Source organism: Drosophila pseudoobscura, chromosome X (assembly GCF_009870125.1).
Source record: "Drosophila pseudoobscura strain MV-25-SWS-2005 chromosome X, UCI_Dpse_MV25, whole genome shotgun sequence".
Classification (NCBI taxonomy): Eukaryota; Metazoa; Arthropoda; class Insecta; order Diptera; family Drosophilidae; genus Drosophila; species Drosophila pseudoobscura.
In genome coordinates, this window is record NC_046683.1 from 50427926 (window position 1) to 50440139 (window position 12214).

The 12214-nt window shown below is 42.2% G+C and overlaps 1 protein-coding gene and 1 long non-coding RNA gene across 3 annotated transcripts in view; one reads left to right on the forward strand and one right to left on the reverse strand.

The window, feature by feature from the left end:
- LOC117184602 (uncharacterized) overlaps positions 1-12214 on the forward strand; it is a 69363-nt gene that overhangs the window by 11805 nt on the left and 45344 nt on the right. The window lies entirely within an intron of this gene.
- Positions 824-10888, reverse strand: LOC4813293 (fatty acyl-CoA reductase wat). 2 transcript variants are annotated; one of them, XM_015187627.2, is made up of 11 exons: positions 10811-10888; positions 10270-10739; positions 9987-10115; positions 8011-8130; positions 6960-7058; positions 6272-6428; positions 5032-5221; positions 3422-3565; positions 2824-2943; positions 1215-1478; positions 824-1001 (listed from the first exon to the last, which is right to left on the reverse strand). In XM_015187627.2, the coding sequence occupies exons 1-11, from the start codon at positions 10833-10835 to the stop codon at positions 890-892; spliced, it is 1830 nt and encodes a 609-aa protein (XP_015043113.2). In that variant the 5' UTR covers positions 10836-10888; the 3' UTR covers positions 824-889. The 2 variants fall into 2 exon arrangements, with proteins under 2 accessions (XP_015043113.2, XP_033238871.1); XM_033382980.1 differs by lacking the exons at positions 9987-10115; positions 10270-10739; positions 10811-10888 and adding an exon at positions 9254-9395 and having other exon boundaries at positions 828-1001.

The window sequence follows — 12214 nt, forward strand, 5'->3', positions numbered from 1 at the left end:
GGATCATTATTATAGACGGAATGAACAAAACCAGTTGAAGATTGGGCTCTTTGAACACCTGACTTTCAACCCCAAACAGAGCCAGAGGCAGGGCAATTTGTAGCCAGATATACTATGGTAACACTCTGACTCGAAATCGGCTAAAAATTCACCAAAAAACTAAAAAATTCCGAAACTGTGCCTCGACAAAAACGAGTCAAGTGGTTGATTTTTGGTTTAATCGGTTTTATGTAAATGAATACAATATTTAAATGCAAATAAAGCCAGAAGAACTTAGTTCGGAACGAACTAGTTCCTTTAAAAAGACTCATTTCTTAGTGCTCATTTGTGCCTCAACTCTCCAGTAATCCTTGGGTAGAGTATCCACAAACTTTGGGGCCACAAAAGCCCTCCGCCCTCCCCGCACACCCCGCACTCTCCGCACTCAAAGTCAACACATACTAGAGCTCACATTTTGATGCGCTTCCAGATCGTGGCGTCCTTGCAACTTTATCGCACCAGAAATTGCATCATATTTCACGAGACCTCAGCGTGACAACAAAATATATGTAGGAAGTCCCCCCTCCCCCTCCCCTAGCCCATCCCCCCTCTCCCCTCAGAAAGAAAGTTCAGGGAAGGTTACATTTACTTACCTGAGCAGCAGCAGCGGGGGGAGGGGAACACCCTTCCTGCCACCCTAAAACGTCTGTCAACGAAAAAATTATGACAGAGAAGAAAAAAAAAAGTTGTCAAAAGTTTTGTGGCATTCCGTAAATGGAGTACCACACGGCGTATGAGCGATGCCCGAGAAAAAGTCAAGAGATGCTTTAAGAAATGATTTTATTAAGAGCCAAGCAGCAAACAACTGCTGGGATCGTTTGATTATAATTTATAATGAAACGCGAGGTGCTCAAAGTGCAATCTTTGGCATAATTTTGAAAATCCTGAGATAAATCTTGAGCATGCACATAATTAATGAAAGGCCAAATGTTGTCTTCAGCAGCGTGTGCAGGAAGAGCATCCTAGGACCAGGTGAAGAGTCCCAATTGTAAGAGGAGAAGCAGCAGCAGAAGGAGGAGGTGGCGGAGGAGCAGCAGCAGCAGGCAGGAGCATGCAAAAAAGGCCGTAAACAAAAGTGTAATTAAAAACTACTTAGTGGACCCAACCGAACCGAACCGTCTCTCTCTCTCTCTCGCTCTCTCTCTCACAGAGCAAAGAGGAGTCGTGCGACTCACCTGCGATAAATAGTTTTGCGCTGCTGTAATTTATTATCGTTAGCGTTATCCTTAAAGAAGTAGCGCCTGATGCCACTGAGGTACGAGCGAAAATATTCGCTCCAATTAATCGTGGCAATGTTGAACTGCAGCACCGTGCGCTCGCCTCTCGGCAACAGCTCGTTCAATTCGTCAATATTCCGATGCGAGAACTTCCACTCCTTCAGACCGAACCAGGCCATCATATCGATGATGCGAGAGATTTTCCTATATGCCTTAACATAGCTACGAAAGAGAGAGAGAGAGAGACAAAGACATGCAACGGGATGAGATTGAGAGATGGTAGAAATTGCTGTCAATACATTTGCTAATTGGTTGACCCAAGAGTTCACGAAGGAGCTCTGGCACTGGCACTGGCTCTGCCACTGGTTCTGGCTCTGCCACTGGTACTGCCACTGGCTCTGGCTCTGGCTCTGCCACTGGTTCTGGCTCTGCCACTGGTTCTGGCACTGGCTCTGGCTCTGCAGCTACATAAATAAATGGAGAAAATGCTCAGGCTAATGCGCTCTAATTGCAATTTGTTAAATATTACGTATACGTTTTGTTGTCGGACGCTTGCAGGACATAAGGAGCTTGCAAAGGTGGAAGAACTCGAAATGGTGGAAAAACGTAAAGAACGAAGTGCAGATACACTTTCGGAGATTTAAGAATAAACATGAAGGGAGGTGCCAACAAATGTTAAGCATTTAATTTCGTGGTATTTATTTGATATGAAAATATTCCATAAAATAATGAAATTTCAAATTATTTTATTTGTGATTTTTAAGCACTTATTGACCCTTAATTTAAATTATTTTTTGGAGTACATTTAAACGAAATATTGTGATATTAATAGAGTATTGATGGGGCACTATTATTATGAAATCTTAAGGCATGCTTTTATACCTTTCAATACAAAATTATATTGATCTATTATTCGTGATTCCCCGATTCAAAAAAGATCATTGGTGGTAAAAGAAAAAAGATCATTGAGGAAAGGTAATTGTAAAAAAATCAAAGAAGGGAGATCGTTGAAGACACATCTGGGAATATTGATCGTTGAATGGAATCGTAATGTCTGAGAATGAATTCTTTACCTACAAAATATTATTTAAATTAATATTTGATGGATAAGATCATTCCAATTAGGAAGCCCTCTAGCACCTGCAGCACCCTATCCACTAACAAACCCCATATCATAGTCCCTATCTACCGTAAGGTATACCCTAACCAGCCCCAGCCATTCAATTGCCTTTCCATGTTCCATTTAAAATCCATTCAATGTAGCAAAACACCCAAAACCAGCACAGAGAAGAGGGGGGAAGGACAGGGACAGGGAGACGGGGAGTTGGGGATATGGGGAGAGAGACAGCCGTGCAACAAGAGGGAAACATGGGCAATGACTGCCACCTTGGAGAACATATTCTCAATATATGTGGGCGTGCAAGAGCAACAAGAGGGCGATGTGGCTGTGAGGCAGGGGCTGGAATGGCATGGAATTTAATGGAATGGGATAGGTCCATCCGTGTGGATGTGGAGACCAGCTGGAACGGACGCTGCTGGGTTGGGGCGGGGCGGGGCGTGTACTTACATGCGCTTTTGTCCGGTGACCATGGCAATTAAATCTAAAATATAAGCTGGGATATTGTGCAAGAAAAATGCAATTGCACAATGCAGAGGCTTCGATGGTATTATAACGTACGAGAAGCACCTGTGACAATAATGCGGTCGATCGAAGGATATCGTTCGTATACGCCCGGCCAGGATATGTGCATGTGGTAGAGCATTCTCCGACCGTTTGGCATTTCAGTTCGATTTGGTTTTAGTTCGTTCGCACCCGAAAACAGTGGGGAGTTCAACATTGTTTAAATCGCATGTTTTTTTCGAAAGGTTTGTTCGGTGTTTCGGGGTTTCGGTGTTTCGTTTCCGTTTTGGTTGTTTCAAGGTATTAGCGGCAGGGTGGGGCCAGATAAATATCCCATTCGGCCAAAAATCCAACAATATTTAAGCATTGGATTAGACATGCCATACAATGCGGCCATCGTTCATGTTTCGTTTCGTTTCGTTGGGTTTTTTTTTTTGTGGGAGAAATCCAATAAAGAATATTTCATTTATAAATGTTGGAATGTTTTTAGAGCAGAGGGTTTTTCGTTTTCTGTGTGTCTGTGAATCTGTATCTGTATCCTCACCAAAGCGCCTTGTCGAAGGGCTCGTGAAAGCCATTGCGCGACAGTCGCATGTACTCGCCCCAGGTAATGTTGTTCACGTCGGATACGTAGTTGTAGACGGGTAGCTCTGACTTGGAGTCCGTTTCGGTGGCACTTATCTTGAATCTGCGAAGAAAGCAAACGAGATTATGGAACCACTTTAAAAGGAATCACTTCTATAAAGAAAAAGTGCTCGTTTTCTGCTGATTTGATGGGGAAATAAGTAATTTAATGAGCTAAAATCGTGGGAAGTATCAGTTGGGTTAAAATGCGAAGTTTAGCAGAAGAAGTAGTTCACTGAACCATTAGCTCAAAGCATTCAAGAAATTCATTTGCCAGAAGTGCATTCCACTGAACTAATTGAACTAGTTTAAATTTGAGTAGTAAAACTAGTTAAACTTTCAGTTTTGTAACCAGTTAATCTTGTAATAGATGAACTAGTTCATAAATTGAACCATTAGTGAAATATCAAAGCTTTCAAGAATTGAACTAGTTAAAATTTCATTAGTATAACTAGTTCAACTTTCCCGAGTGAAACTAGTCCAACTTATAGTAGATGAACTAGTTCATAAAAATCAACCATTAGCGAAAATATCAAAGCTTTCAAGAAATCCCCTTGATAGAAGCGCCATCAAGTGAACTAATTGAACTAGTTCAACTTTCACTAGTAGAACTAGTTCAACTATCAGTATTAAAACTAGTTCAACTTTCAATATGGCCACTAGTTCAAATATCAGTAGTGGAACTAGTTCAACTTTCAGTCACGGAACAAGTTGAATTAAACAAGATCGTACTGGAAATTAGTTCAATGTTTGGTAGTGAAAGTACTTGAGTATTCTGAATTAATTGAATAAGCTTTAACAAAATTGAACTAGTTCCACCTACCAGAAGCTATTGATCCGCCAAAAAGGCATGTAGTTCTATTACAATTAAATGGAACTTGAAGATACTTTTATAGATATAGATTGAGACAAACTGAATTCCGGGTATCTTGATGTTGCGGATCGTGCACCTCTACAGAAAGCAATTCCGACTGGTTTAAATATAGTTCTTGTGGCTCAAATGTGGATTTTAAAGGGATAAAAGACAGATCTGGTGCTTAATATAGATAAAGAACTAGTTCTATGGGAACTTTTTCCCAACTTTTAACTAATGTCTAATGTCAAAACACAGCACTACTTTCAAAGAACAACTATGATGCCATTCGAGATATCTCCGGCTTAAAGAACAAGTCCATAGACTCGTATCCTCCGCTTAAGAACTGGCGCTTCCAATCTTCATCGCGATACCACGCTTTCTCTCGCCGAATACTTTGCCAATGTATCTGTTGCCCAAAGGCTTATCCCGCCTTAATTTCACTGCCTTTGGTATTTACGAATTTTCCACCTTCTTTTCTGTTTTCTTTTTATTTTTTTCTTTTCTTTTTTTTTTACTTGCTTTTCGCAAACATCCGAATGCTATCAGCTTACGGGTGGGAACTCTTTTACAACTCTTTTTACACATCCTTTGGCACCGCTTCCGCTTTACGTGCAGCACCGTCTGTGGCAGGGTGTGGGTGTGTCTGTGTGTGTGTGTGTGTGTGTGGCACTAACCTTCTGGCTATATCCCAGGCGGTTGCTATCATGGCATTCACCACATAATCGGCGGGCACCATGTTCGCCTTGCATTTGGCCGTACCGTAAATGCAACGGACGAGTCCCCGGGCAGACCAAGTGCATAAACCTGATGGCCCGTACAAATTATCAGTCCAGCCGGGAAATGGATCCTTGTACGTTGACATTACTGCAAATAAATAAGAATTAATGGCTGCTTTGTTCGAAGGAATGGAACGGCAGGAAGGGAGGGCGGTAGGGAGGGCGGTAGGGGTCCGAATCGGAATCGGAGTTGCACTCCGGACTTTGGTTGTTGATTTTAGCCAACGTCAAAGCGATAATGGTTTCGAACCGGTATGGCTAGAGTCCTTTTAACCATTCCCCATGGCCACTCCCTCTCGCATGCCCGCTTCCTCCTATTTTTCTTTTTTTTTTACACAACTTTCCTTTCGTCTATTTGCCATTTGCTAACTGATATTCCACTACTTTGGAGAGGGTATACAAGTCTGGCAGCATAGCCGAAGGAATCTATTGATTCTATAGATTTTTATGTGTTAAATTAATCATCATTTGGAGAGGTAAATGTTCCATTTCTATTTAGGGTTAGAGCATACAATCTTCCATCAATTGTTGCCATATTTTGCACATTTTTTCCCATTGCCTTTCCTCGTTTCCACTGGGCACAGGAGGCAGCTTAGGACACTGGCTGGCTGCTCCTGCTCCTGCTGCTGGAGGATGCTTTGGCATTTTTGTGTGTTAAAATAAATGAAAATTTGTTTGTGCTTTGTTCCTCGAGAGCATCGGCAGACATCCTCCTCCTCCTCCTCCTCTACCCGTTCTTACGTTTCGTTCGTTACGTTACGTTGCGTTTCAGGATAGAAAAACTTTTTCCACATGCATTTATCTGGTAAATCCCAAGCCCTCCCCCCCACTCTCTCTCTCTCTGTGCATCGAAACTCCCAAACGAAGACAATGCTGTTGGCCATTTTTCACAAAATTTTAAATATTCCTTTTTTGTGAAAGTAGAGTGAGAGAGAGGGGGGGGAGGCCCTAGAGTATCTCCTGGCAACAGGACTTCCTCCTACTTCCTTGTGGTCTGCACATGCACATGCCCTAGGGGTATTTGTGCTAATTATCTGACAATTAGTTTGTTAAGTCAAGTCTGAAACCGCAATAAATATACCAGACAAGCAGTCCTCCCCCCAGAGCCCACCGCCCACTCACCCACTCACCCACTCACCTATGGGCGGTCGAAAGATGCCCGCCGGCATGTGGAGTGCCCGATGATTCACCAGATTCTCTGCACACTTCTTGGTCATTGTATAGGTGTTGGGCATTTGGCCAATTAGGCAGTGGCGCATCTTCTCCAGCGTTTCATCATCAAACGTGCGATAGATCTGCAAAAAAAAGCCCCAGAGAGAAGCGTTATATATTTTTCAATTTAAATAACACTCATATCGAATATCTCAAAAAAATGATATCCTATGAATGCACAAGTGGTGGCTATACCCTTTGCAGAGATAACAAAAAACTGCTTCCATTTCTGGGGTAATTTTAAGGATAAACCGTAAACGAATAATTTTTTGGACACCATGAAAGTTTATTTGAGAGAATCACATACGGTAGACAAAAAATATATGTATATCTCCCAAACAAATCGTTGAATTTTATGAAGAAATTATAGCATTTATGGAATATTTTTGCTAATTTTTGAATAAAGAATTATTGTATAGATATAATAGATTCCCGTTCCAAATTAAACAAATATCTGCCTTAGAAACGTTAAGGAGTAGAGTAGGAGTCTCCATAGGGTATTCTTGAAATCTTGAAACTTCCACGTAGGGTATCCAAACTTCGTTGTGGCCAATTTGCACAAGTTTTTGTGGTATTTTCGTCAGACATATATTTGTATGGGTAGCATTACGTACCTGTATGATTTTTTCGTAGCCAATTTCGTTCTCGTACACTTGTTCGTTGATAAATTTGCGATTGCAGTTGCAGTACAGTGTCGAAATGTGGACAAACGACTGTGTGGACCCAGGGGCGTAGGCGTAACCGTAAATGATGTTGGAGGAAGGACAGGAATCGAACGAATGTTGATTGAATTGTGTTGGAAATTGTTTGCCCGCGAATCCCCGTAAAATATCCAACAACGAAACAGTTTAAAAACGGGCAACGGGAAAGAAAGAGAGCGAGCGAGAGAGAGAGAGAGAGAGAGAGAAACGTCAGTAAATATTAAAATTCATATAAAAATTTCTGTATTGGGAATTACAGATTTTGGTTTCTTGAATGCGAATATTGTTTAAATTTGTATCTCTTTTTTTTTGTTGGTTTATTTATATGCAAGGAATGGAATCAAGCTTTAAGGAGATTTGGGGTTCGTAGAACCTGATTGAATCCCCACAAATATGTATAAAGGTTCCCTTTCTATCTTTTATCATCTCAAATCTCACATTTATATAACATTTCTCTAGAGGTATAGGACTTATAAGGATATACAAATAATATATAATAATAAATAGTAATAATAAATAATAATAATAATTAATAATAATAAATAATAAATAGTAAAAATAAATAATAATAATAAATAACAATTAATAATAAAAAAATAAAAATTAATAATAATAAATAATAAAAAAGTATTAAATAAATAATATATACGTTTAAAATAATAACCAAAAATTATAATAAATCAATTGACAGATTTATTTAATTTTTTTATATAATTATTGAATTTTTTCCTTAATTTCCACATAATTCCGATGTTTTCCGATATCTTAAGGATTCTTTAATCACTTGCATTCACCAATACCCTATAACCAATACAAATATAACCCAAGTATACCTTTTTAGACCAAAGATCTATTGGAATTATATGCAAAAACTCTCTGCTCCATGATTTCTCTCAAAATACTGACAATCCCGTATCTCTTTGATAGCAATTATGTGATTGTTATATCGTAATTGTTGCCTTACCTTCAACTGCTTCATTTCCATGGCCAAATCGAGTATTTTCTTGGTGCCCAAGACATTTATATCAATGGCATCGCTTAGCTTTTCATTGAATTTCACCGATGCCACAACATTGAATACAATCTAGAGAGAGGGTGGGAGAGATGGATAGGTAAACCAGAAGACCCAGGAATTGTAATGCATATTAAAAATTGAAAGAAAATTCGGTGTGGAAAGCAAAAGAACAAAAGAAAATGCTCATGCAAAATGCACAAGTGATGTGCATACAAAGCAGGCACCAAACAGGGGGGGGTTTCCCCATTTCTGGCTGTGCCGAGGAATGTGTTGGGGCCTGCGTTTTGTGATAACCTCAAAGTCAGCAACACTCAACATCCACCAGATGCAGATGCGGATGCGGATGCGGATGCGGATGCAGAGTGGAGCGCCTGCTGGCGGGATGGGAACTGCAGTGCGACGCGTGCATCGAACATCGACAACAAAGCAATTTTAGTTTTAAAACAGTGCAAGCGTCGGTCTAAGCAGACCAGACCAGACCAGACCAGGCCAGACCCTACCAGGCCTCGGCCCCGTCCTGTGCCTCGTCCTGAGTGACTTGTATGCAAAATGTTTTCACAAATATACAAAAAAAAATATAAAAAAAAACGTACAGTACAGAGAAAAGAAAAGCGAAAAATAGAGGAACAAAAAATAAAAAGCGACGACCAACGGATGCGGATGCGCCCGGCCGTCAGGACAGGCCAGGACAGGACAGGCCAGGACAGGGCAGGACAATGGCCAGCGCGCATGCCAAGCACTTGAAGCATGCACAGGAATTTTCATTTATTTATATATTGTGTTTTATAACCGAACAGCAGGAGTAGGTCCTGGAGGAGCAGCAGCATCAGAAGGAGGGCGGTGGGGGGGGGGGCCCCCTACTCCTCTTCTCTACACATTTTCACAGTTTTACGTGGCGGCGGGTTTTCAATTTTTGTTGAAAAGTACAATATATATATATATGTATATGTATATACTATGTATGTATGTATATGTATACAAATATATCGTGTTCCCCTTGTGATCAACGAAACAACAAAAGCAAAACCCAAGGAGCCAGGCCATAAGCGATATATCGACCGAAAGATACCTGTTATGCAGATCGATCCAAGCGCAAAGAAGTATCTTTCTATCTGATAATCCATCATCTATGATTTTTGTTGTTTCTTAAACAATTATTTGGTTTTTATGTGGAAAATATTTGTAATTATACCTTTAAATGTATCTGTAAGAGCTATACCGGTGGGGTTTCCATTGTAGGTTGTCTGACGAATGCCAAGATCTATGATCTGTCGGCATATCGGTAGCTAATTTATCTAAAGATACATCAGTCGAACTTCTTTATAACGAACTCTCCTTGTGATTCGACAAATGTGAAACCCAAAATCTGCAACAATCCTGATGGCTTTCGGCATTTACCTCTATAGAGATATTTGCGAAACTCTCCGCCTATTTTTTGTTATTTTCATCAGAGATCTCTAGCCCTGTTGTTTCTGATGGATACTACCCAAAACACATATACCCGACGTAATGCTGGGTATTCAAAAGGAGGGAAACGAAAGAAATAAACTGACTGGCTGCCTGCCTGCTGTTGTCGTAAACATTGCGCCTGCCTTTGGCATGCAACGTTTTACGTATACGTAATGCACAAACCAGAGAGAGGGAGAGAGTGGGAGAGGGGGGTGTAGAGAGAGAGAGAGAGCGAGTGAGTGCCAGGACAGGAATCGGGGGACCCATCCAGATAGGCAAACACAACAAAAGCCCATGAAAAAGTTGCTCCACACAAAAAGTCCATTGATTGAATTGCCAACAACCGTAGAAACGGAGAGAAATGGAGGAGCAATGGAGAAATAGGAGGATATGGCGGCAGGGGCACAGGATGAGGATGAGGATGAGGATGAGGATGAGGATGAGGCTGCGGAAGAGAAGGAGAATGTTACTCTTACCTGGACCTCAGACGAGAGCATTGCTCGGTCGGCGGCATCAATGTCCAGGTCGATGGCACTGTAATCAGCGCGTATCGGATGCACCTTCGCCAACAAATGCGGTGACTCCTCGCGCATTCTATTGAATATCTGTAGCAGCAGCAGAAGAAGAGACGATGGGTGAGTGGTGAGTGAGTCGACATCGTTGCATTGTCCTTGCTCTACCCCCCCGCCCCCCCTTCCACATCCCTGCCAGAGCTGACGTGGCTGGCAGTCTCCCGCATCCTGTGAGGATGACACTTACCGATTCATTGAAAAATCCCTGCAAACGCTCCTGCACGCTCATGTTGTCCTTGCTGCGTATCAGCATGTAAATTTTACGCAATCCAAACGAACGAAGCAATTTCTCTGTTAACACTTTGCCAACGAAACCCGTACCGCCCGTAATGAGTACGGTGGCGCCTCTATAGAAATCCGTAACGGGTGTGCCACTGCCACTGCCACCAGCAGCAGCACCACCAGTGGAGGGACCATCATCTCCTGCACTGTTTGTCCTGGTGCTCGAGGCTTGTGCGGCTGCCTCCTCGAAGAGTGGCTCTTCCTCTGACTGATGGTCCTGCTCTTCCTCTGGCTGATGTGCCACTCCCAGCTCCTCTGACTGATGTTCCTCGTGGACAGAAGGCCCCACATTGCTGCTGCTGTTGCTGCTGTTGCTGCTGTTGCTGCTGCTGCTGCGTCTCGAAGAGCTGGTGGAGGAGAAGGCCTTGCGGATGGCTAAAAGCGAGAAAGGATTCAAGAGTATTGCAGTGGCGATTGGTGATTGGATTGTTAAGGTATCGCCCCACTTTTACTAGGATTCGTTTCGTTCATTTCGTTTTGGTTCTGGTTCTGTGACTCCTGATGATCCGTTCACTTCAAGGGTAAGAAACACATTGAAAACTTTTCAAAAATAAACCTCGCACGGGTATTTTCCCCTTTTAATCAATAAACGACAGTCATATATCATGAAAGATTTTCCCACCGCATATGTCCAATTATATGACACACAGAGAGTCCTCCCCCCTGCCCCACTGCCACCCTTGCCACCGCCACAAGAGCAGATAGATCCCACCACCCGGTCTCAGGGTCTCATGGTCTCATGGTCTAACCCAATTATTCTATATGCTATATCCTCCCTACCTTCCTACCCCCCTACCCCCCTACCGCCTGCCCTTCCGACTGGAGGGACATTTGTTCCATTTTTAAATGTGTTTGTGGGCTGACATTGTGGTTGCATTTGACCCGATGACCTGGCCCGACCAGCGGATATGTCTGGGGCCAAAACCTCACGCTATATGGCTTTCCCTTTCCAGCCCGCTGTCCCTTTCGTTCAAGGGACATTTTAAACAATGTTAATTATTCAATTATCAACAGGAGGACACACTGTGCCGCCGTGCAGCCGTGCAGCCGTGACGCCTGACCATCGTGTCCTTCTAACCAGAGGTGTGACTGTATGTGCATGTGTGTATCTGTGAGGGTGCAACTGTGGGTGGGTGGGAGTAGTGCGTGACTCCCACCCTCCCACTCTCCCATCCCTATCCCCTCCGTCGTGTGAGTCGCAGTTGGTTCTTGTACATCGCGTGCCACTGCCGCCTGCTGCTGCCTCTCGTGGCACAGCATATGTTGTTTGATTGTCAGCGAAAAATGAGCCACAAGCAGAAGGCACACACACACACACACAGACAATACCTCATTGCGTGACATAGTTGTGGCTGTTGCTGTTGTTGCCTTTCATATATTCGTTGTTGGCAATATGCAGCGTCTGGCCTTTGTTTGGTTGGCCATAACAGTGGGCAAGGGGCATAGAAATTTAAAGAATTTAAAACGGGAAATCAATAGAGACACAAAGGAAACTTTTTACGATAGTCAGGACTATTTTTAAGTGAATTATTGAAAGGGTTCTAAGCGGAGATGTTTATCTTTTGATTATGGCATAATTTACTCAAGAATTCTGTGGAGGATTAAACAAAGAGTCGTTTAAGGCTGAAGAACTCTGGAATGTTCTCTAAATTCTATATAAATTTCTAGGCATAAATATGGGCACAATACTTGGTCTTGAAAGGACTGTACCTACTCCGAGATCGAACAAAGTTTTCTATACAACAAATTTATTTCCAGAAAACTGTAATTTCGTCAAATTTTCAGTAAGAAGAATTAAGAATTTCCTTATAGCGAAGATTTTCTTTGCTACGATTTGTTTTTACGCCCGT

Coding starts and splice junctions, on each gene's coding strand:
- LOC4813293 (XM_015187627.2), bottom strand. CDS start 10,835: ATGAACGAAACGAATCCTAGTAAAA. Junction 5,222..6,271: donor CATCTTTCGACCGCCCATAG/GTGAGTGGGTGA, acceptor ATTTATTTGCAG/TAATGTCAACGTACAAGGAT. Junction 2,944..3,421: donor CCCTTCGACAAGGCGCTTTG/GTGAGGATACAG, acceptor TTATTGTCACAG/GTGCTTCTCGTACGTTATAA.